This window comes from Bacillus rossius, chromosome 13 (genome assembly GCF_032445375.1).
Source record: "Bacillus rossius redtenbacheri isolate Brsri chromosome 13, Brsri_v3, whole genome shotgun sequence".
In the NCBI taxonomy this organism is placed as follows: Eukaryota; Metazoa; Arthropoda; class Insecta; order Phasmatodea; family Bacillidae; genus Bacillus; species Bacillus rossius.
Window position 1 is genome coordinate 951301 of NC_086340.1, and position 26002 is coordinate 977302.

Consider the following 26002-nt stretch of genomic DNA (forward strand, 5'->3'; position numbering starts at 1 on the left):
TGTTGTAAAGAACACACCACGTAACTGAACGGAATCATTCGCAACCAAGCATTCACGAGTTTTTTTTGCAGTTTTACCTTCGTAGTCGATGGGCCATGTTTGTGACCAATCCTCGGGTAGAAAGCTTTGCTTGTGAACTTTTCAATATCGCCTGCACTGGGCCGTCCACAGAAGGAATTGGTAATTTCTTCGAAACTATCTACATAACTAATTCACTTCCATAGGAATTCTATGTAAGCCGCGTCCGCCCACATGAGAAAAGTGATTTCCTTATCGTTTAGGAATTAATGACAAGTTATGAGGTTATTTTGGTTAACAAGAGTGATTTAATATATTGACGTCGTACTTCCTGTGGCGGTAAAGCCCGGTCCCCACCCCATCGATTCCCGCTAGCGGAATGCACCCCTCGCACGGCCTGCATGGAGGAAGTTCGCGATGCTGCCGCCAGGCAGTAGACAACAGAACGCGACCTAGGGAAGGCGCTCCGTCTCACAGAAAAAGAACAGAACGGTGTGTCTTGATTAGGAGGACGACTACATTCGCAATTGTGCTCCACAGCACACGTTAACGGCATCCACCCTTGTAAACCTGTAAAGTTATTTCGCTGCCCAAGGTCAATAAATTAATAATTGCCGCAAGTCCATTGATCTATGCTGGGGCCGACAACCCACGCAACCACAATGAATAGCCTGGCGCCCTCTCATAACGAAGTCCCCTAAATAATCCCCTCCAGAAATCACTGGGCTCATTACAGGTCCCGAACACAAGACCTCGGGTGATACCAAAATAAATAATATTGTCTGAAAACTAAGGCTGGCAGATTATTACCTATACTTCAAGGCATAAGAACACATTATCACTGCTCGATAGCCGCGCGGGTGGATATCGACTTCGGGGTGGTTTATCTCATCATACTACATCACACCACTGATGCATTCGTCACACATGCACTGTCTGAGGTGCTGATGAGGCATAACGACCTGTGTGACCAGAGAAAGCACCTCCATAAAGCGTCAAACTAATAACTGTCGAATGAAACTACATAACTTGTTGGTTTAGTAAAATTAAGTTTTTTTTGCAAAGCGATCCTGATATTTGCGATCTGGATAGCTGAAGTATGTATAAATGGAATTTTAAATTAAAATTCTTTAAATTAAAAAAACAACACCAAACAGCTGTCAGCAGCTGTAATAATGATGCAGTGTATTTTCCGAAACTGTGACATGCTACGGACGTGACTTGAACCAGGCTTTTGACCACTGCTAATTGTATTATAACGTCAATTTTATTTATCAGGAACAAAAATACCTCTAATAATTTAATCAATGCATGTGAGAATTACTTTATATCGAACAGCTGCCTTTTTGTTTCTCTGATTTTATTTGTCATATTTGTATAATAATTATTTTTTGTACTATTTTTGTTTATATGGATATTGTGTTATAATTTCCATGTTCTATATCCTGAAATGTTTGAAATATACATCCTAATTTGTTGAAATAATCTAATATTTTTAATAAAGGGAATTTTAGCAAATAACGGTTTTATTTTATTTTTTGTCAAAAAATTTGGTGTTAAGCCTTTGGCGACAATGTAAAATGTTATAAACTGTGAGTGTGACGTAATTTAAAAAATTTTGAGAACTTTTTGCTGTGTATAATTGGAAATTATTAAGTGGTAATAGAATGGCATTAAATTTGGACGTGTGCTATGATTTTATTCTTCCATTGATTAAGAAATCCGGAGAAGTAAGTATGTTTATGTAAATTTTCTGACGTTTAAAACCTTGCGATTGGTCTTCTGTTCAGCGGCAAGTAGTAACCCCCCCCCCCCCTCCTCCTGGACATAACCGTTTCTTTATCCTCCCAATTCCTGGAGCCTCCTCCGTAAGGTTATTTCTCTCATAGCCATCATCTTCCCCTAGGCTCATTCTATTTCCACCCCCTCCTCATCACGAACACTTGCCTCCCTCTTTCCGTTCGTCTTCTCTCCCTCTTTTTCTTCCACCCATGATTCTTCCTCATACACCTCCCTTCTTCCTCTGTTCAATTCCTATCTCCCAGCTTTTCACAGCCAGTTTTACCAGTCTTTTTACTTTACTGTATTCAGTGGCGTAGCCAGAATTTGTGTATGGAGGGTGTTAAGAAGCATGCTGCCCCCCCCCCCCCCTCCCGCCTTATAACAGCGGGGGGTCCGGAGGTCCTCCCCCGGGAAAATCTGGATTTTAAGGTTAAAAATAGTGCTATTTTAGCAGTTTTCGGTACCTAAATTTAAATATTGTAATGGTAAAAATTTTATTAATTTTAATATTAAATTTGTTTGAGTGATGAATAAGAAATTATTTAATGATTTGGTGCTAAGGGGGGGTTTGAATCCCTAAAACCCCCCCCCTGGCTACGCCCCTGACTGTATTGCATTGTGTTCCACCCCAGCTCCTTCTACACTGATGGTCTATGCATCTTCCCCCCTCTGCCTTCTCTTCTCCGTCACATACTTGTCACCCTTCTCGCTGCTCAGCGTTGCACCCTTTCCAGCTTTTAATTTTCTTCCCCAGGTACAGGTCCCAAATTATTGCAGCATATTTCATCATCGGCCTCACCAATTTAGAATATGCGTCCTCTGTAACTTTCCTTCCTGTCCCTTTTAGTGCCCTAGCAATCAGCCCCAGGTCCCGTCTCCCCTTCTTTACCCCCCACTAAACCTGCTTGCCCCAACCCGGGTCACCTTGTAGGGTTAGTTTTGATACATTTTTAGGTTAGTGAATGTTTGGTTGTTGTGCGTTGATACCATTACACCTAATAAGTGCTAAGAAGATAGATGAATGGAAATTTATCTATAGCTGCCATTTACGGAATCGTGCCATGGCACGGAATCGGAGATGCATCTCCCGGAACATTTCACTATTGCATCAGCTTCTACTATGCACGGAAGTGTAACATATGGCAACCAATGAGGTTGCATTTCAAGGTTACAAAGTATAAATTTAATTTTTTTTTTAAATATGTTAAGCTTGGTGATCATAATAGGTCAGAATTTGCATACATAATAAAAATTAACAAACTAATAATAATAATAGAACACTAGGTATTATCAGTTTACGTGATCCATCTCTGCTTCCGTGTAACTGTAGAATGGGACTTACTGAACTCATATTGTGTTACTCATGTAGCAGTGTACGTGTTTTTCAATTCCGGCTGGATTCCTATAATCTCATTAGTGGGATGTGTGTTAAGGAAACTTAATAAATGGTTAGGGAAAAATAATGTTATATCAAAAAATAAGTATAAAACCATACTAATAATAATAAGTAAATCACTTTTCACAGTGTAAACACAAATGTATACATTTGAGAGGGCGAGCGTAGCACACTAGTCTACTGCGGCCTTTCATCATAGTTTTTTTTATTGTAGTTAACCGAAGTGGTAGTTGGCTACTGTATTCTAAAAAAAAAGTAATGCCCGAAAATGGATTTATCCAGTTACTTGTTTTATTTATAATTATTGTGTAAAGGCCTGTTCAGATATTTTCAAGAACTTCACATGTAATTAAACATTTACCATTCGTTTGTGCACCACGCTTGAGTCCAGGTAAACGTGTGATGGTATTTCCGAGCTTAGGAATGTTGTAAATTTAAAGATTACCTTTACTCTGAATATAGTGACGTAAATGTGTTTTTGCTTTAATAACATAGCCGAGACTGTTTTCAGCGAGAGATATCCCAGAATTTGTTGTCGACGCCCTACTATTTACGTGATACCAACTAGCTCTAACACGATACTGTGGTTTTTCAGAAATCTGTAGAAATATAGCATGTTTCTCAGTACGTTACACCCAGTTCTCTACTAGAGATAAATTAAACTTTAGCATCAACAATTAATCTTCATGCATACTTATAGTGTAAAAACTCAGATAGGAGTGTGCCAGGGCTCTGTTTTTGGTTGAATATTATTTTTAATTCATACAAATGCTCTTCCATGCGGCCGGACCAGTTAGGTACCATTGCACTTTAAAAATGTAACACATAATTTGCGCACTTGTTTCACATAAAGTTTTTGAACATGTAATATGAGTAATTATGTAACTTATTTGTAATATGAGTAATTATGTAACTTATATGTTGAACAGAACAATTACGTTGCACAAAATTTCTGGAATTACAAATTGATAATCAGCTAGAGATCACTTAAACATGACCAGTAAAAAAAAATATCACCAGTATGTTTTATTTTGTTTGCATTGAAAAACTTTTAAATGTGTTCAAATGTAAGTTAAAAATTAGTTTTGGAAGCAGATTAATAACTAAACCAACTTCAAAACCTTATAATACAATAAGATTTGACATGCAAAAACCTTGCATACATTTGTAAGTTATAAGTATACATACATACATAAGCATACATTTGTAAGTTATAAGTTATTAATTTATCTGTCTGTCAAAAGTATGAAGTTACCAAGGTTTTGACGGATGGATGTGTGAAATTTTTTGGGCAATAATAATTGACGAATAAGCGGAGGCAACAGTTTATTGTAATTCCAATGTAACTTCTCCTTGCAGCTGATCCGTGACCGAATATGGAGCCAGAAGACGGTGGAGGTGAAGGCTAGCGAGATAGACCTCGTGACTGAAACAGACCAGGAGATCGAGAGGATTCTCATATCGAGTCTTCGCGACAAGTTTCCCGATCACAAGTGAGTTCACGCCACTGATGTTCACTGCTCTCTTCATCTCTTTGCTTATTGCTTTTTGGAATCTGAGTTCATTTGCCAGTATATTTTCACCCTTTTTTGTATCGTTGGCTTTTTTGTGTTGTCGCTATGTTAAACCTCGATTTATGACTTTGTGTTGGTTTTTTACTGTATTTCATTTCACATAAATTTGTTTTGCTCTGTTGCATTCACTTCCAATTGTATTTCTGTATTTTTTGTATAGGCCCCAACAGTTGAAAACATTTATCATTTTGTGTGTTATAGGATTTTGGACACCATTATTCCCAGGTGTATTTGCATAGTTTATTTTTAAACCCTTTTATATACATTGTTTATGCTTTGTTATTGAGAAATACTTGTAGGTAAATGTAAAATACCTACGTAATTTTCAACTGTAGCTTCATAATTAAAATTAAAAAATAATATTCATCGTCACTAGTTTTAGACACTTCAGGGTGTCTAATTCGGGAAAGTCAGGGAGGTTGGAGTTTGTCTCGCAAAGTTGGGGAATTAACGTGGAAACCTGGAAAATGATAGAAACTTGAGGGGAAATGTCATGCTCCAATCTACGTAATAACACACTATTAAATGGAGTATGCAAGGCCAGCTATGGGGATGGTTTAGGCAGGATTTTTTTATTATTTCTTGCAAAAAATTTGCAAAATAGGTAAACTATTTAAAATAGTCAGGGAAATTTTTATTTTTGGTTAGGAAATGTCAAGAAAATGTTTTTATAGATCTGTGTGTACACCCAGTGTTCATCTTTGTATTTTGTAAGAATATTTTCAATGATAGTTCTTGTGTTATTTTTTTTAGTTCTCTCATGGCATGCGAATAACCTCTCTTGCATTTCAAATGTTGTCCCGTAGGAACAGAACCGTGGACCGGATCGCAGGTTTTCCGTGATTGAAGTGGTGTTATTTGCTTGTGTTGTGAGGAGCTTCGGTGTTGGGGTCCATCAAGTGGTAAGGTTACTCCCTCAGTCATGTCTCATGTGAAATGTGCTATGATATTTATGTAACATTTAACAATGTTGAAATACACTATACATTCCAGGGTTCACATGCAATATAAGGATTCAACTATTGAAGTCATAAAGGAAAGGATTATTTATGTGCTTTATTGAATCTGTTATCACACAAAAAATTAAATAGTAGTGCTGAGTGTTCAAACATTACATCATTAATTTATACACCCAGAGAAAATAAAGTAAAAGTCGTAACAACGTAAATTGCAACCTAAGCTATTTTTATTAAAAATGCACGTAATATAGTCTTGGAATAAACACCAGGCTATATATAATAACACAATTAAATCCCCAAGGGGGTGAAAATGGGGTAAATATGATTTTACAATAATTATTCATATCTTCAATGCTAAACAATTTTAAGTCAAGATATTAGGAATGAATATTAAACCTATCAAAACTAATTAATAATTTTTACCATGTTTGTAAATCCCACCCTACAAGTGTTGGAAAAGGAGTAAGATTGATTTCATTAGAAAAAATTCATATCTCCCATTCAATTGAATCTTGGGAAAAGGAACTTAGCATGAAAAATGTGCATAAAAAGGTATTTAGTTAGTGTTATTTTATTTTAGTTGGTTAAGGGTATTAAAGGGAGAGTGTGTGTGTATGTGTGTGACAGAATATTGTACAATAAAACCGTACAATATAGCTCAAAGCAACATGGAAGGTGAGCTTTTACATTCCCACTTAGTCTCTAAATATATGTAGATGAAAACACAATTACTCCAATGATGTGACAAAATGCACGTTACAAAAATATAAGTTACAAAATATATTGGGCTTGCTACTGATACCTACTGCCTACTATATTGGGCACGTTATCCACCAGATCTAAATATTTACATGAAACAACATTTCTGGGCAAAGTTAAAACAACAGAGCCAATACAGTAATTGTTAAAAATTATTATTATTAATACAAATTGACTTTGCCAAATTCAAGGTAACCTTGAAGTAAAATATCAAAGCCCCCCCTTTTAATGGCAATTAAATAAAACCCTTAATGATTAATCATTACAAATAGGAATCTAAATCTTGAAAGAAACCCTCCTTTAAAATAAATTATGAGTAAAATATGAGACTGCAACATTTAAAAAATAATAAGAATATTAAGTGCCTAAATTGTGGTCGTATTCGAAACATTTACTCGCCTCCAAAAACCATCAGTAGCGGGATCCGGGTACGCTGGGCAAGTAGAAGATACAAGCTCGGTGGTCATGGCAGCTTGGGCATGGAGATTTGTTTTCTAGCATGCACTATTCCAAATGCAATGAGCGACTAAAAAATTATTACAGCCATCAAAAATTTTAACATTGGAATTGTAATTTTCAATTTTTTAATTCTAAAGAAAATAATATTTTGTTGTGGTTGCAGGTGTAATTATATACAATATAATCCAAGCACATTATTTATTTGCTTAGTTACGAAGAAATTTTTAGTGGCTGAATGAATGACATACTTTTTATAAATCTCTTTATATATCTCTTCGTAATCGTTCTCTCGGCAGTGAAGATCAGCACTTGCCCGCTCGTCCGCCTCCTTTCATGAGGCTGAGGGCTCGCAAACAAACCAAGACAATCGCCATTTACTACATCAGTTCTAAAGCAACATAATTCTCAGCCAAAACCAGGCAGCTCAAAAGGCATGGCAAGTTGTTCAACACACTCGCAACCACACGTCATGTAAGTCCGGTCATCAGATACCAGCCTTGCCGTCACACACCGCCTGGGACTCGCCCTTACCCTAATGTAATACCTCCTACACACTATCCTTTATTTGCTTAACCGAGACGTCCACTACTGGTGACAAATCATTCGAGGCTTGAAGGGCTTACCAACTTCAAAGTCCGAGTCCGTAGAGCGGGGTGGGGGCAGCGTGGAGCGTCGGTGGCTCACTCCTTCCTCGAGGGACTGGGGGGGGGGGGGGGGGTATATATACCTCTCTCCACCAACAGACTGCTCCGTAACTGGTCCGGACTTCCAGCTGCAAGCATCAGAGGCACTACACAGGCGCTCCAGTGGTGCATTGCAGGTCGTATTCAGCCCGAGATTAGGCACGGGTGCTGTCAGTTACCAGAGACTAAAGTCATCCAGTAAAAGCAGGTCCATCCCTTGTTCAGCTCGGGCCTTACCTTAGTTAGATCGTATAAAAATTGTGGTTTAATGAAACTACAACCAGCCCCTGTATTTACTTGCGCCTCACACTGTCGCTCTCCTATTTCTACCAGCACCCATAAGTTTCTATAAGCCTGTGCTAGCTGCCAGAGTGTGCTTATTGTTATAAAGTGGTGTTGTGTGGAGATCTCAGGGTGCTGTGCCTGTCACACGCAGGTTCATCGGAGAAGAGTCCACTGCAGCGGGGCAGAAGTGCGAGCTCACGGCAGCCCCTACCTGGATCATAGACCCGGTGGACGGAACCATGAACTTCGTGCACGGCTACCCCAACGTCTGCATCTCGGTGGCCCTGTGGGCGGATTGTGTTCCGGAGATCGGGATCATCTACGCTCCGGTCGTGGGCATGCTGTTCACTGCTCGGAGGGGTCAGGGGGCATTTCTCAACGGCAACAGGATATTCGCTTCAAAGCAAACTGGTGAGTGCTTCTTACAAACACTGCTGTGCATGTGGTTTTAACATTTAGTGAATATCTTTTGATTCAAGTTTATCTAATGTGTGTGTGCTGTAGCAGTCAAACAGTTCAATGGCTTTAAATTCGCCAGATTAGTTCAGGTGAAATAAAACCAACTAACAAACCACAAATTGTGACAAATATGTGGCATGACATCGATGTGTCATAGGAACAGAGGATTGTGACCTGTGCTACATGCAGTTGGCAAGCGATTGAAAGTCTCGCTCAAGTCTTGCGTGGATCCTGGCTCTGTGAGCTGCTTGTGTGTAGTGTGCAACGTGTTCTCCAACTGTTCACTGCCTCCAGTGCAGATCTCATGCCAACTGCATTCGAGGGAAACTTCTCTGAGGCTGGTTGCAAAGTTTATTTTTAAATGACAGACTGTATTGTGTTCTTGCAAGCATTGAATTCAGCTGTGTGTTGTACGTATGTATAATTACACAGTTGCTCAAGCTGATAGTATAATTAGTCACAATATTACATTTTACAAGACTCCCATCCAACATCTACCTATTTAATTTCTGGCTTAAACTCGCCGAAGACTGAATCAGTTAATCTCTAAACAGTATAAAAAATAATAATTACCAGCCCTTGGAAGGTCAATCACTAATAGTGGCGTGTCAATATCCGATCACCTCCGGACCACAGACCGGCTGGTTCAGATGCAACCCCTCCCCTCCCAGAGCGACTCCCAGCAACGAGCATAAATAAACCAAAATTTATCAAAATTACCAAGGGCCGACCAAAACTACCAAGTATCGCTGAGATTGTGGTTTGCGTAAAATGAACTCAGTCAGAAAGCAGACAAACACCGAGTCAATAGTATTAAAACGTAAACAGGCTTAAAATAAGTAAAGTAGAAATAATTTTCCAAACAAACTTTTATTATTAAATTTACGACCTGCGCTGTTGCTAGCATTTTTTACAACCAGGATTTCACAAACTCAACAACTCGATCACCTGAAAAAAGTGTGACTTTACCAAACTGTAACACTTATTATGTGCTTACTTGTAATAAAAAAAAGTTATACATTTTTATTGATTTAAACTTCTTCCAAACTAACATGTGCCCCAAAAAAAAATTACTAAACTTATGTTTAAAGTCCCGCTAAAACAGTAGCTACCGAAACCTAAACAGTTTCTAGTCAATTTTGTGAAGTTTCTCACGATGAAATTCTCGTAACACACTCAACGATTCTGCATCACAATTTTTGTAGCTTGTCCCATACACTTCTATTCCAAAACTGCTTCATTTGGTTAACTGGTTATGTACAAGCAGCCTTAACGTAAAAAGTTAATAAATCTCCAACTTGACCATAAAGTATCTTAAACATGATTGGTAGGACAAAATATACTTTATGTTACTCTATATGCGAGAGAGTCAACTCAGTAAGCAAACTAGTAAATTATCAAACATTCTGCAGCCTTGTTTTCAAAAAGGTTCTATACATTTGTCGTAAAAAAACACAAGATTCATTTTGAAAGTTCTATGGCAACTTTAAATGTCTAGTTAAATTAATTTACTACTGGTTGAGCGTTGTAAACCTGGCAAAAACAATCGAGTGCTCAACATAATCGTGTTCGTTAAAAGTTTTTACTTCAATTATATTTCATTTAGTGTTTTACTAGCAGTTGTATGGGCAAATCATAGCAAACAAAATGTCCAAGTGCTAACAAATGTATTAGCGACAAAGTGCTCACTCAAGGCGTGGGTACAATTAACTCACCACCATATGCACCCTACTGGCAATTTATCCAACTGCCAATTTACCGTAACTATAACACAGTAGAATAAAGTTCATAGGTCAAAATTTGTAAACACTGATGAGGGATGTACAGAATGTAATAGCAGTTTTGTAAACTCATGAAGTTAGCCAGTAAATGAATAAATAGGTTCGGCCTCACTTGACTGCCCCACAGGTCTTGCACCGACCACTAGTCAAGGTCACACTCTGTTCTCGCCACACCCCCTCCAGGTCTCGGACACACACTCCGCATGCCACACATGTTGCTACCCACAAGCAATAGTTCTGTAGTACAGTTAAACAGCTCAACCTGGGGCCTATTCCACCAATAAACTTTGCAACTTTTCAATTTGCACTTTGCACTTTTCATATAACTGAAAAGTGCAAAGTAAATGTGTTCCACCAAAATTTTTAACCTCTTTGCATTCCTACAGCCAGTCTGCAAAGTCTTTGCATTATTTTATTCATTGTTTACATTACTGTTGTCTAGTTTGTAGGTTATAGAGTGCATGATGAGTAAGAAAATAGAAGTTATGCATAAAAAATTAGCAGTATTAGAATTTATAAAATAAAAAAAAGATATATTATTTGCAAGTTTCTCGAGTAGGCACGGTAACACAGAAACAAAAGGAGAAGGAATGGACTGACGTTATTTTAAAAGCACTATGAATATCATTGTCAATCATGAAAATTATTCTTTATCTGTACACATTCCTTACTGGAACTCTGTCATCTTCATCAGATTCATCACTTGAATGCAATAAAATACGCCTCCTCATTTTCCTTCTTTTACTTTTGTAGGTTATGTGTTTATGTTACTACTACCTATGTTTTCATTTCTCTCAACCACATTAAATAAAATAAAATAATTACTTAGATGCTAAATTTATAACAAACAACACTATTAACCACCTCAAACTAATTATTTAAATAAGATCACACAATAAAAAGTTAAACTGCAAAAGCAAAATGATATTTGCAAAACCTCTGAAAACTTTGCAAATATTTATAGATGAGTTATGCAGAGAGAGATTATTGTGGAACAGAGACACGTTCAAAAGTGCAAAGTCTTTGCACTTTTCGCTTTGCACTTTTCAATTTTTGCTTTGCGAATTCTAATTTTCGTGGAACAGAAGTAAGAAAGAAAAGTGCAAAGTGCAAAGTGAAAAGTTGCAAAGTTTATTGGTGGAATAGGCCCCTGATGATAAAACACCCCTAGTAGTGTTGTGAATAGGGCTGGGCCGGTGCCGATCACCGATCACAATGATCGGCCGATTTTAACACATCGGCATCGGTACCGATCTGCAAATTATATACTGATCACCAAACGCCGATCATTACATACTAAATCAAAATTAATAAATACTGAATTAAGCTTACAAATGCAAAGTTGTACGTTTCAAATTTACTTACAAAATAACTAAATAAGGTAGGCCTACAATCACATATCAACAAAAACACGAATTTACAGTACAGTAGAACCTCGATGATACGTTCCTGTTTCATACATTTTCCCGTGTCATACGCCGCTTAATTTTGGTCCCGCTGAAAGTAATATATTTACAATGGTTTATTTTCCCGGAACATACACTAATAAAATATTTAATTTCCCGTTTCATACGGTTTTACGAAGTGGAAAAGTCCCAAAATTCACAAATGGTTTGGTTTTATTCCTCGCTTATAAACTACGTTTCTGATATTTTTTTTCTTTATTTCTTATTTAGGCTTGGTGACTTGTTGTCTATTTTAGTGATTCTTTAAAGCACTTATTTTCAAGACCTGTGAAAAGTGTCGTATGGGTACTTTGGTTTGTGGGGTGGGAAGGTCTAGAAATAGTAGAAATAGGAAATAATACTTAGTTTACATTATATTATTGTTTATTTTTAAAAACCAATGAACAAATTGTTTTATGTCAGAAGTGTTAAATAAATGTTAAGTTATCAGTTGCGGCCGTGCGTTCACGCAGACCGGTCGTGTTTGTGCGCGCGCTCCGTGTTTATGCTCGTAATAACCATTCTATAGTTGTGTATGTAAATGTGTTATCAATATTGAGTCGTCTTTCCTAGATCAACCCGAATTCCCGGGGTTTGGATTATCTTTCAGTGATGCTTCAGCTACCGATATAATTCCTGCTGACCACATGAACATGATAAGATCTCCGACCAAAAATCGGTCTTCGTTTACTTCTGGATGTCTGGATCAGCGTCCACCGTCAGCAGTCCTGAAGCCTGATAATACAAAGCTTGAAGTTATGAACATGGAAGAACTATTCAAATTGATAAAGTCCGTTTGTGTTAAAGTAGATGAGCTGAGTAGTGAAAATCAAGTGCTAAAAACACTTCTTCTTGACGCACGAAATGAAACCCATGAAATTAAGCAAGAACTGATTCATCTTAGGCAAAGTCTAAACGTAAAAAATAATCAGGGTATTTCATACAATCAGGTACTATCGAATCCCGCTAGTAACAAGGCTACTGATGCGTTCGTGTCCATTGCTGGTTCCAGTGACGTCACACCTGCAGATGACCTACTTTCTACTCAGCGTTACTCGCGCGCTGTCAAGAGCTCAGTCCGCATGACGCAGCATGCTGACAATGACAACTTTACACTGGTGCAACGTGCACCCAGTAAAATAATTAATGCAACCAACGATTTGAAACGTGAACCTGAAAAGAAAAAATCTCAAATGAAAGTGGGCATCAGGAACACAACATCTTTGAAAACTATTTCAAAACCACCTTACTTAAAAACAAAGGCTCTTTTTGTTACCAGGTTTGATCCTCAAGTACAGGAAAAAGAAATCATTGACTATATCTCAAATGAATTAAATTTATCGCAAATCAAGGTGACTAAACTGAGAACCAAATATAATTCTTATGCATCATTCCATGTTTCAGTACTTGAAAATGATTTCAACAGGATAAACAACATTGTTTTTTGGCCTAGTGGCTGTATGATAAGCCCCTTTTACGGCAAACTACACCAGGAACAGATTCTAAATAACGAAACAATTAACGATGAGCTGAACGTTCAGCCACGGCCCACTCCTAGCCGTGCATCAACCAATGTATGTGCGTCAGCATCCTTGGTGTCCGGAGGAGCACTTTAATCTCACGTCCTAACGTCAAACATTAAGGAGTTTGATATCTACTATCAGAATGTCAGAGGATTAAGGACTAAGTCTGTTGAGTTCTATGATAATATTGTTAGCTCACATTTCGATATTATTTGCCTAACTGAGACTTGGCTTAATGCAAATAGCATTACGTCACACTATTTCACAGACCAATACCATGTCTTTAGAAATGACAGAAATGCTGAACAAACCAATAAATCAAGAGGCGGTGGTGTTTTATCTGCTGTTAAGAAGTCGAAATTTATTTCTGTTCAACTGTACGTTGTTTTTGACTTTCCTGGTGTTGAAGCAGTTTGGTTTAAAATAAAATCATCTTCTAGCAAATCTTTAATTATTGGAAATATCTACTTACCTCCAGATTTAACGGCAGAGTTTGTCCGCATATATTTTGAATTTTTAGAAGATAAACTCTCCTCATTTCAAGATGACATTTTGATACTCGGTGATTTTAATGTACCGGGTATAGATTGGAATAATCTTAATCTTAACCACTTCCATCAGGCGACTATGAACATTAACACTAAGGTGCGCCATTTACTTAACTTTATATCTGTACATAGTCTAAAACAGTGCAACAATATTCAAACTCATATAAATATTTTAGACTTGTGTTTAACCAATCTACAGCTGTGTTCAGTGACAAAGGCTTATGATGTTCTTATCAAAGAAGATATTTATCATCCTGCATTAAACATCAACATCAAGATTGAGTCCTTCAAAAACAGTTCCAACATTACATCAACGTTTAGAAACTATAAAAAAGGTGATTTTCTTGGTCTTTTCAATTCCATCAAAAATCATGACTGGTCAGATTTTTATAATTCTATGGATGTAAATGAACTTGTCGACCAACTAACCAATTGCGTAGTTGAAAATATGAATATCTTTATTCCAATGACAAACAAAAAATCATCTAAATTTCCAATTTGGTTTACCAGTGAGTTAATTCAAGCATTAAAGTCAAAGAAGCATTTCCATAAGCTTTATAAAAGAAACAACAACACGTATTACTATTCACTTTTCTCTTATTATTGTAAATTAGTAAAATATTTAATAAAAAGAGACAAAATTCAATGGACTCGAAATACCAATAATTATATTAAAACTAACCCTAAAAAATTTTGGCGATATGTCAAACTAATGAAAGATGGTTTTTATGAACAGCATTCTCTAAAAATTAATGGAACTATCACGAATGATCCCGCTGAACTAGCCAATGGATACGTCAAATATTTTTCCAGTGTCTACGAACCTTCTACATGTATCCAACAACCTGTGACAAACAATATACATTTAGTTTCTATTCCTGTGCCCACAATCTCAGAATGTTTAGTATTATGGGGCATAAAATCGTTGAAATCATCCAAATCTACTGGTCCTGATGGCATACCTAATTTCATTATAAAAGGTTGCTCTGAATTATTAGTCCCTCTTTTGCTGCATATTTTTAATTTTAGTTTACAATCATCTGTTTTCCCAGAGAAATGGAAAACTGCTAAGGTGATACCTATCCACAAAAAAGGCTCTAAACAGAATGTTAACAATTATAGGCCTATTTCTCTACTCAATGGTTTTTCTAAAATATTTGAAAAAATAATTTTTAGATTTTTAAATTTCCAGCTTAAGAACAGTTTATCGAACAGTCAGCATGGTTTTAGGAAAGGTTTATCGACCACCACTAACTTGCTTACTTTTTTAAATCCTATACACAGAGAGGTTACCAACAGAGGGCAAGTGGATGCCTGTTATTTTGATTTAGCCAAGGCCTTTGACACTGTGAACCATTCTATACTTCTTAAAAAATTATTTAACTTTGGTTTAACTCGAAATTTTACAAACTGGTTTTCTAATTACTTAACTAATAGAAGTTTTTGTTACAATTAATAACCACAATTCTTCCCTGTTTAGTATCTCTTCTGGTGTCCCTCAAGGAGGTACATTATCGCCTCTTCTTTTTAATTTATATATAAACGACCTACCTCAATTTCTCAACCATTCTACAGGAGTACTTTTTGCCGATGATCTAAAAATATTTAGGAATATAATAACACAGAATGACTGTATTTTATTACAAAATGACATTTCCCAAGTAAACAATTGGTGTAAATTTAATCTGGTTACACTAAATAAACACAAAACATTTGTTATATCCTTTACAAGGAAATATTAACCACTTAATTTTGATTATATTTTAGAAAACTCTGTAATCACGAAATGTTCAGCAATTAAGGATCTTGGTGTTATTTTAGATTCTAAATTATTTTTCCATAATCATGTAAACTATTTATACATGTCTTCCCGCAAAACCCTTGCTATGATCAAATTTATTACTTTTTATGCTACCAATTCAGACTCAATTCTCTCCCTGTATTTTGCCTTAATAAGGTCCAAATTAGAATATTGTTCAGTAATCTGGAATGACATCAAGTCGGCCGATGCAAATAAACTAGAAAGTATACAAACAAAATTAATTACGTAATTTAATAAACTTAAAAAACCTTCCTTCACCTGCTTTAACTCCTCTTGGTGCACGTAGAGTATATTTAGATTCTCTGTTTGTTGAAAATTGTTTTAACGCTAAAATTAACTGTACTTATCTCCTTGAAACCACTGGGTTAAAAATACCACAATTTAATTCTCGTTTATACCAAACATATTGTACTCTACATAACTTTAATGACATAATATACAGATTAGTTAGGAATCACAATAATAATCAATTGTCTAAACTTAAAAATTTATCCTCTTAACTTGTCCTCTACTCACATTTTACTCACATTTTATATTTTGTATTATCCATTTTTTTTTTATATATTTTGTGTATAGTTTAATAATTATGTAATTAACATTTCGCTAAGTAATGTGTCATGTTATCTTGTCCTTTTGGTATTTATATCATTTCTGTTTTCATGTTTTGTGTTTATCCTGTGCTGTCTCTATTGTGATAGTGTTTGTTTTTACTTGTTTTGTGTTGTACTGTTTTGTGTCGTGCCCACCTCTAAAGTCCCAAGACTGTCGGTGGGCATGTAACAAATTTAAATAAATAAATAAATAAATAAGGTAACATTTTCATTAAATTTTTTTTATATTTTTATTATTAACATCAAACAAGCTATATAATTCTTGATTTGTCTGATCAGTGATCGCCGATCGGCAATGATCGGCGCCGATCATGGGCGGAAATGATCTATATCGGAATGATCAGAAAATTTAGTGATCGGCCCAGCCCTAGTTGTGAAAGTAATTAAATAATTGTGAGAGCGTGAAAACAAATGATAAGAAATCAAATGTGAGCTGAATTATAAACAAGACAATAATGAAAATGAATGCTTGATAAATTAATTAAAAAATTAAAGACTCAGCGAAGAAATTACCGATGAGTCATTGACAAACGGCTCACTATCACTGGGCTTTTCAAATGTCAACTTTGTTATCAATGACCGGCGATGCCAGAACTTTTTCCCATGTTACAATTTATATTACTGTGGTTGTATAGAAACTCCATACAACTAAGAGGGTTATCTGGAAATATATTTTTTTTTTACATTAAATAATTTCTATCAAAATTGGTGAGTTTTCACAAAGGAATTGCGGTGATACGATGGAGCAATAACTTTTTTTGAACTTTGAGCCCTTTCATTTTTAGAACACTTTATGATGGGTTTTGCTACTGTCAGCAAGTTTATTATAATGATTATTGTAAAATCTAAATACAAATTTTTATCCTCAATGTTTTGCTGGTGAACTTAACGCTAAGAGTTTCTGCACTTGTTTACAGATCTGGCGAAGGCATTGATGGGTTTGGAGTACGGGACGACCAGAAATGAACAACACATGAAGGCTGTGAAGGAAAATGCAAACATACTTGTTCCAAAAGTTCATGGGTAACTTTCATATTTTATTTTATTGTGTTCACAAGCCAGGTCAGGAAAACAATTTAACAAATACAGTACTTTAATTTTTTTTCTGAAGTATAAAATATTTTATTAAGATATAATTAACTATAAACCTATGTCAAAAATGTAAAATATCATTGGGGTTGGTTCAGTTTTGCATGGCTGTTAAATTATCAGTAATCATCACAACCAGTGTCATTCTCCTAGTTGGCTGTCACCTCGTCATCATTCACATTACGCCTCCTGTCATTTTATTTATGAGCCCAAATATTGACCACCAAATTCTTTAGGGTGGGGAGAAATATTTATTTAGAGTTTGTATCATGACCACCAACAGTTGATAAACTTTTAAGGTGGGTGCAATATATAGAAAACCAGACAAATAAACAAAGATGTAAAACTAGATATACAAAGAAGAAAATGCAGAGAAGAACCAACTGCAGGTAGGCATAACCTGCAGGTGACAGCACAAACAGGCATGTCATATCTGGATGCAGTGCCCGTATTTTGTCCTACTGCATGCAATAAGAAGAGTACTGTAAAATACATAGAAAGTTTTCCATAAGACATAGTTTTAACATAAAACACGTTTTGCAGTCAGACTTTTGCAAGTTCAGGCTGGCCCCCCTTTAGTGAGGGGTTTCTTAATTCCAGGGGGTGCTTGATATCATTTATATTAAATTTTCTATCACTAATTTTAGAATATAGTCATTACAGAATGAAAGAAGACAGCACTCCACGTGTAGCTATACAGTGTTGTGGTGCATTATTGGCTGTTTAACAAAATACTTAAATTTAAATTATTTTTTTAGTTTTTAGTTAATTCAATGATAAATGCAGTTTTCTTTTTAAACTATATGTTTATTTTATGCTTTTTAGTTTTAAAATAAAATAAAAATATTGAATATAAGTAATTAAAGAAAATACTAAGTATGAGTGATTATAGTTTTTATTTGTTACAATGAACTTAAAAATAGTCATTAATGTTCACGTAATCTAGTCATTTCAGGTAATCATCATCATTACATGGAACTTTTCTTGTTATCTTAGAGAAATCAGGTTTTTCTGTTTGAAGACCATCCAGTGACTTTACGCAAATAGAGTTACATAAGTCTGTCCGGCTTCAAAGAGATGTGATCCCAAATAAACAACTGCATAATCTAGTGTAGCCTTGCATTTTGTGCATGGTAGATGCCCAGCTCAATATTAATGGCAACATTCACCTTTCAACAGTTCCATATCTGTATTTTGCTGGAAACTGAATGGCTATTGGTTTAATTATAATTTGTCACCTGATTGGCAAAAGGACGAATGTTACAAAATCGTAATTTCACAGGAGGAACAAAAAACTGTTAAAATATTAACAAATACAATATAGGCAATAAAATAGACATCTGAATAAAAACACCAGTTTACTTTTTATGTAGGTAGTCCCTTTGCCAAGATGTGTATTGAATTTTAAAGAATTTTACCAACATAAAACTAAAAATCGTAAAAAATGTAACATTCGACCTTTGGCCAATCAGGTGACTATGTACACCATCTGTACCGAAGTCAGCATGGACTGATGGAATGTCCGTATCATACAGTTTATCATGCCAGAAGAATGGCCAAATACTTTCAGATGTACTCATATTGTTATTAACAAACCCTGGGCACATTTTTCACCCTAAACCAATAAGTTATTTTGGAAATTTAGGGGCAGAAATCCCCCCCCCCCCTCCTCTGAGAGGGAGAAAGTCAAACCTCTGACACATTTACCACCATAACCCGACTTCGGAAACACTTTATATCGAAAAGAATATATTTTTGAAATTTTATAAATTTAAGGGCATTATGCCAACCCCTCCCTCCCTTCGCCCGGAGGTGGAGAAAGACGAAGCCAGGGCACATTTTCCACCACAAAATGAACTCAGGAAAACTCAAAATCAAATAGAATGTTCTTATAAAATATTCAAAATTTAGGGGCACTACATCCCCCCCTCCCCTGTTTGGGCACATTTTCCACCATAACCAAACCTTTTGGATCAGAAACAATACCAAATTGAAAAAGCATTGAGTTTTAAAATTTTTAAAATTTTGGGTTTTTAACCCCGTCCCCACCCTCCACCCCCCTTGGGTCAAATTTCCACCTTTCCTCGACCTCATGGATACACAAAAACCCATACCTCAAAATTAGTTTTTTGACCCTCAGACTCCCCCACCCCCCCGCCTCCACCCTCTAACAATAAGGTCTTAAGTTATTTTAAGTTATTAAAATATTGTAGTGTCACAGGTTCTTTACATGTATGCAAAATTTCAACACATACGGACCTCAAAAAGTGGGTAAAAATTTAATGGAAAGATTTTATTACAAAGTCCATTCATACATACATGTATACATACATTCAGGTGAAGCTAATAAAAGTGTGGTAAAAAAGTAAAAAAAAGAAACGTTTTTCAGTAACGAGGTTTTGACGACTCAAACACCACAATTACGCACTATGCTACAGACACTCACGTACTATGTGGTGGAGATCAAGAGTTATTAACAAGGGGTGCACAAGTTACATATTTTAATGTCACAAATGGTGCAAAAACTCAAGTATTTTCAATTCGAGTTCGAGTAGTTGGCAGGTTTTTTTTTGCATTTTCTTTGAAGCTCAACTAACAGAAAATAGTGGCAAAAAAGTACACACTGTACATAGTATGTATACAGTATCTAGATGGTTTTATTTACTCACTATTATTGTGCTAACTCCATAATACGTACAGTCCCTACCTTCAGTATTTATATTTACAAAATAATTTTACAACTATATTTTGATTTAAGTTAGCTAATTGAATTTTCATTACATAAAATTTGTAAGTAACTAGTGCCAATTAATAAAAAGTAGAATAAAATCCTTCAAATTAGATTATGAAGCTCAAGGACTAAAATATGTTTATCCAGTTGCATTGCAGTTGACTTCAAATTTTGGATGTTAATTTGAAACATTAAAATGAAAACAAATTTTCACACTGACACTCATTTTAAATTTTTAAGTTCCTTATTGCACTAAATAATATACGGCCAGGACAAGAATATTCAGGGTGTATGTACAATAATATTGTGCTTGTGAACGGTGGGTGAAGTGTCTGTGCCTGATGACGGGAACAGTCAGTTCCCGAAACGTCGGAACTGTTGTCACTGGAAATATCGTGTTTTCGTCAGTGCTATCGTCGTTGTTTATCCATAGTACTTGTTTATGTTCATAGCTGTCTTTTAATGTTTGCTGCGCTGTCCGGGTTTGTTGTCTTCCTGCATTTAATGTGTCTCATCGTTGCTAGTCCACTGTGTTCGTCTTGTGTTGTATTATTTTTTCCATGACTTAAGTTCCTTCAAAGGAATTCTTGTGCTGTATGATATTTATATGTTGAACTTTTTTCGTCCGTGCTGTCTTCATTGTGTTGTTCAAAATTAGTTTGATTGTAGGTTACGTTTGTCCGACAACAGCTGATTGTCTTTTTTTTTGTAAATTTTTTATTTTCATATTTTTATTTATTTTTTTGTTTTGGGAATTTCTCCATGACAAACAGTGCAAAACTACAATGATGTATGTCAAAAAAAATTAATTACCTAAATCAAAATTCCCCATTGCATGAATTATTTCAAAAACGTGAAATAGCAGTGCCGTAACATTTAATTTGCCCAATATATATTTCCGTTGTTTACTGTAACTATGTTGCATGTGTAGTAGTTCCGTGCGTCTGCGATAACTATTGTGTTTCTACATTAACTGCCGTTATTTTTATGGTAGTTCTTGAATGGTAACTATTGTTTGTGTGGTAACTACGCTGGCTTCGTCCGTATTTTTTCGTCTGTCGTCGTTCATTTGTCTTCACTTTAACGTGTGCCATTTTTATTTTAAACTGGGCGGACGGTTGAAGTTGACGGTTATTTCGTACATTTATTTTTAGTAACACATTCCATTGTGTAAATCATATTCATGTGGACGAGGATATACGAAGTCCATTTTATGAAACAGTTGTTACTGCAGCGAATTCTACAAAATTTTATGTATGACGCTTGTATAGAAATAATAACTATTTTTTGTTTTTGTAGTAGGCCTATAGGTTAACGCATGAAGGTTCTTAAGTTGTAATGTATACTTTTTTTTTTATCAGTTCTGCAGCAACTAATCACATTTTATTACTGAACTACGTTGTACAAGTACTACAATTTCTAGGTAGATTAGTCAGGTCTGTATTAAATATGTTTCATGAATGTTTTATGTTCCTAAATCAAACAGCGAACTACTCGAATTTACGGAGCTTTCAAATCAAGTCTCGAGCCGAGTACTTTTAAAACTCTACTCAAAATTTCAAGTATTCGTGCATTGTGCACACCTATTATTTCCACCAATCCATCATTATTTATTTTAAAACTTGCGACTTATTCTTCCTATGATTATTTTAGTTAACCAAATATATTCCAGAGTAGTCTTACTATCATAAAGTTTCACTTGGCATACCATTATCATTGTTACGTCTCCTATGTTTATAGAAGTGACAGTTTTATATTGTTACATGGTGGGTCCGCCATCTTGATGGCTTCCGCTCGTGGGTATAGCAGAAAAACAGAACACGTTCTATTACGGTTTTGGCTAAGACTTTGGGTTTGAAAACTTTTATAGCCAGAGGAAGGGTGCTAAAATGTTACCTACACAAGAGCAGGCGCGATAACATAAAATAGATATGAAAACTGCTAAGGAAATGCGTATCGTGTGGGGCTGGCTTGAGTACGTACTAGTGAAGGCAAGTGGACAGAGGAAAGGAAGTTTGTGTTTTGAATGCTGAATCAGCACGGGGCCTACAAATACTTGGTTAACCTTTTTGTCTTCGTGCTTGAAGTCGGCTTCTGTCATACACCAGCGACGGGAGTTCATTTTGATACACTTAATGTCTTTTTGATAATCTAACAGGTTTAATAACAATAAAACACATTGAACAAGTAAGATATATAATTTTTCAAATGCTAGTTGTTTGAAACGGGATAAATATATTATCTGGGGAGGACCCAGGATTGACCTAGGGGGCCATCGGTAGTCTGGACCTAGTATAATACATGTATATTACTTAAGAATTATTATTCAATGCATAATTTGGCCATCGGGAGGGGGGGTGTTCGTGCACCCATGACCCCTCTAAATCCGCCACTTATCTCAGCATCCCACTGCCGTTCCAACGCTACAGTAATAACGTAATAACATGCCTCGCGTACCATAATTTTGGGCATACGGTACAATAATTTGTAACTCTGAATCCCGTAATAGTGTACCTTATTATCTGATGCACTGGACTATTATATGGTTTAGCATACCATTGTTATTGTAGGTTCGCGCCTTTTTGTTTATTGACTAAAGAAATAAATAGCTAAAAATGTGTGGATATTGGTGAATATATATCATATGATAAATTTTGGATTAAAATCATTTACAAATAAGTTCGCGAGTGAATCCGAAGTCAATATACCTTTTTAATCATATTTTACCCTGATTAAAAGTATTTCCTACCGTTTAATAGAGTTTTTGTGACTTTTCGATTCATGAGGCGCAATATTCCCGAATCTCTAGTTACAAATGACTTATATCTGCAAACGTCGTAGGCAATACCTGAAGTTAATTAGCATTAGACAAAATTAAAACATGGTAGTTTATTTTTCTGATAATATTCAAAATAATATTGAGCCTGTGTTATTTTTCTATATGTTACTTTTAGTTGAAATAATCATCCTTGACTGCTAGTGAAAAGAGGGACCAAAAAGGTCTAGGATCTCGGCACAAAGAACTCTGTTTACATTCAAAAAACTTTTTACTGTATGGTAAAATTTGATCAGAAAAACACTATATTCATAAATAATTAAATATTTGATTCAAATAAAAAAAAACTGTATTCCCAAAAGCCTATACTGAATACCAAGGTTAAAGTATTGCCAATAAGGCACCACACTTCACCCGACCTAAAATTAGTGGACTTGGGAAGGACAGCAATCTGGCATTCAACAGACGGAACTGGAACATTTAGCATCACCACCTGACCGAAGCGTTGGAGAAACATTACTGTAGCGAGTTGTGATAGACAGTTGGAACTGCAGGGATTTTTCAGAAGAGCTTTAAATCGTAATGGGTCTTTCAGGCTAGGTGTAAACGTTTTTACACCCGTGATATTACACCTAATAGATATCTGTTGAAAATATTTGTGGCAGGCCACAAATTCAAGAATGGTATTGAGTTAAAATTCTAGAAACATCCCTTAAAAAAATTAATGATGGGAAAAAAAAATGAAAAGAAAAATCAAGAGGCTTAGCCTTAAGAGAAAGTGTAGACTGAATGCGAGCGAACATGGGTGCAGTATTAAGTGTCGTCGTGTTGACAGGGTGCGGTCGTCAGGGTCGTGTGCCATGAACATGGCCCTCACCGCGCTGGGTGCCACGGACTGCAACTACGAGTTCGGCATCCATGTGTGGGACATAGCGGCGGGCATGCTCATCGTCACAGAGGCGGGGGGAGTGGTGGTCGACCCGGCAGGTCAGCATCCCCCCTCTCCCCCCCCCCTTCTCCCGTCACTGCCGTGCATGACCGCAATCAGTCTAGGGCTGGTGTAGTGCTAGACTCTGCAACAAGAAGAAAAATTTTTTCTTCCACAATTTGTTTGTGCTATTTGAATGAAACCTTGTTTGTCAAAGTCCAATACTATTTTGTAAGTTAACAACATTCTAGTTGACTGGATGTGGATGTATCAAACAAAGCCAAGATCCCCACATCTTTTGATGCCTCTGAAATAGGATTGGGAATAGTTTTAAATATTAAAACATAAACTGCTGTTTGACAACATAACGTGAGTGTCGCATGCCCGTTATTGACGTATATCTGAAAGTTTGCTGGAATCAAGTTAGTGACTCGTAAAACAAGAATTAAATATCAAGTTATCTCAACTTGTGAAACTGGCAACCTCATGTATACACGAAATTTATAATTTTAGTTTAATATTGTTTCTTATCTGAGTTAAATCACAAATTTGGTAATCATCATTATGGTTTTTAATAATTCAGTACTTTGTGTACTACTGATTTTTAACTTTTACACCTCATTTAGTTGACCAATTTTTCTAATTTAAACACTATTATTAGACATTTTTTATGTAATTTTCTTGTTTTAAGTTTTTTTATCACCATGTTAATACTCATGTAAATGTTTGGAAGCCCCTCACAACTTTGCATGTGTGCAAGGACGGTACGGACTCAAGCGTGGCATCTGCTAACCTATGCCAGAGACTGGTGCAAGGAGCCCACGTATTTGGTTGTTACTTTTATTCGGAGCTCTAATTTAAGTTCAGTTAATCTGTCTACAAAATTTATTTACAAGTGTTTGGACAACCGTGGGTGATAGGAACTTTTATAACGAACTTGTTTTATATCTTGTCTAAACTAAAGCGATTCAGGATGAACCAATCAAATATACTTGAGTATTTGAAAGATTGTAGTAAATTCAAAAATTCAGCATCTACAAACCTGAAGTTAACTAGGTCTAATACTTTCTTTGCACCATTCCCTAAGGTACAGTAAATTTGATTAATAATTATATAATAACATATGTATTCTGCAAACTAAGTGAAACAAACATATAAAGGTTTGAATGTTTCAACATCTTAGTTCAATTCTTGTTCATTATACATTGACACCTAGGTTCAGATTCAAGGTACTTTTTGGGATTCTACGTATTACTATATAAAACTTCAAATTGTTCAAAAAGTGGCTGGCGAGGAGGAGTTTGTTCGCAGGAGGACCTGTGGACGTGATGAGCCGACGCTTCCTGTGTGCCAGCTCGCAGGCGCTAGCAGACGACGTCTCCAGACTGCTCGTTCAGTTCTACCCGGAGAGAGACTAGCTCTCCGACGTACAGTCCTTCAGGCAAACAAGCAGAGGGATTTGTTCAATTACGTGTACTCTTGTGGTTCCTGGGAGTTTTGCTTGGGTGGAATTTTTTTTTGCAAGTGAGTAGTCAATGGCTTAAAAAAAAAAAAAACTATCATACTTTCTTTTTGTCAAAATGTGAGTAAAGAAATAGTTTAGAGTTGTCTATCATTATTGTTACCAAATGAAACGCAATTGTAAAACTTTTGGCGTTCAAGTATATATGGTCTCTCTTCTACCCTTATTTGATGTGGGGGACTTACCAAAGGAGCAAGTTTCAAATTGAGTCACGGATAGACTTCTCGACAACACAGCTAGACAAGAAAACCCAAATATGTAGTGAATGCCCACCCATGCAAGTTATGTTATGTACCACGTGATGTAGGTGGTGTGTCTTCGATCTTGCATGATTGTATATTTTACAGAAGCAGAAATAAACTTTAGTCTGAAACATGTACTTTGACATGATGCGAAGAAAACTTGTTATCATTACCCATTTCAAATTTAAAATTTTTTTCTCTCTGGGTAGAGGATAAGTGGTTGCCCCGCGTAGCACGGCTGTTTGAGGCCTAGCACGGCTGTTTGAGGCCTAGCACGGCTGTTTGAGGCCTAGCACTGCTGTTTGAGGAACAGAAGGATAGGGAAAAGTTGTTCCGTGGAGAATTCTAAAAAGTTCTGGGTTGTCGTCCTTTAGAAGCACCTTTTTATTCTTATTGGCACCTGCTTGAACTAGAATGTCTGCAGGCCATGATGAAAAAGTCTTAAAAATAAATGGAAACTAACTTCAGTTAACGGTCAAATACTTAAAGACTTTCAGAGATAATATTAACAGTATCTTTCTAAATGGACAATATATTAACAATCTAACTTAAAAAATTGGCAGGTTCCAGTAACTATTAGACACATTTACATTAATTTGATTTGATTTTA

General features: G+C 36.0%; 1 protein-coding gene across 1 annotated transcript; it reads left to right on the plus strand.

The window, feature by feature from the left end:
- The first annotated feature begins 1460 nt into the window (after positions 1–1460).
- Positions 1461–25551, plus strand: LOC134538077 (inositol monophosphatase 1). Its single transcript, XM_063379069.1, has 6 exons — positions 1461–1748; positions 4556–4689; positions 8067–8326; positions 17022–17127; positions 23536–23687; positions 24940–25551. The coding sequence occupies exons 1-6, from the start codon at positions 1686–1688 to the stop codon at positions 25044–25046; spliced, it is 822 nt and encodes a 273-aa protein (XP_063235139.1). The 5' UTR covers positions 1461–1685; the 3' UTR covers positions 25047–25551.
- The last annotated feature ends 451 nt before the right edge of the window (positions 25552–26002 follow it).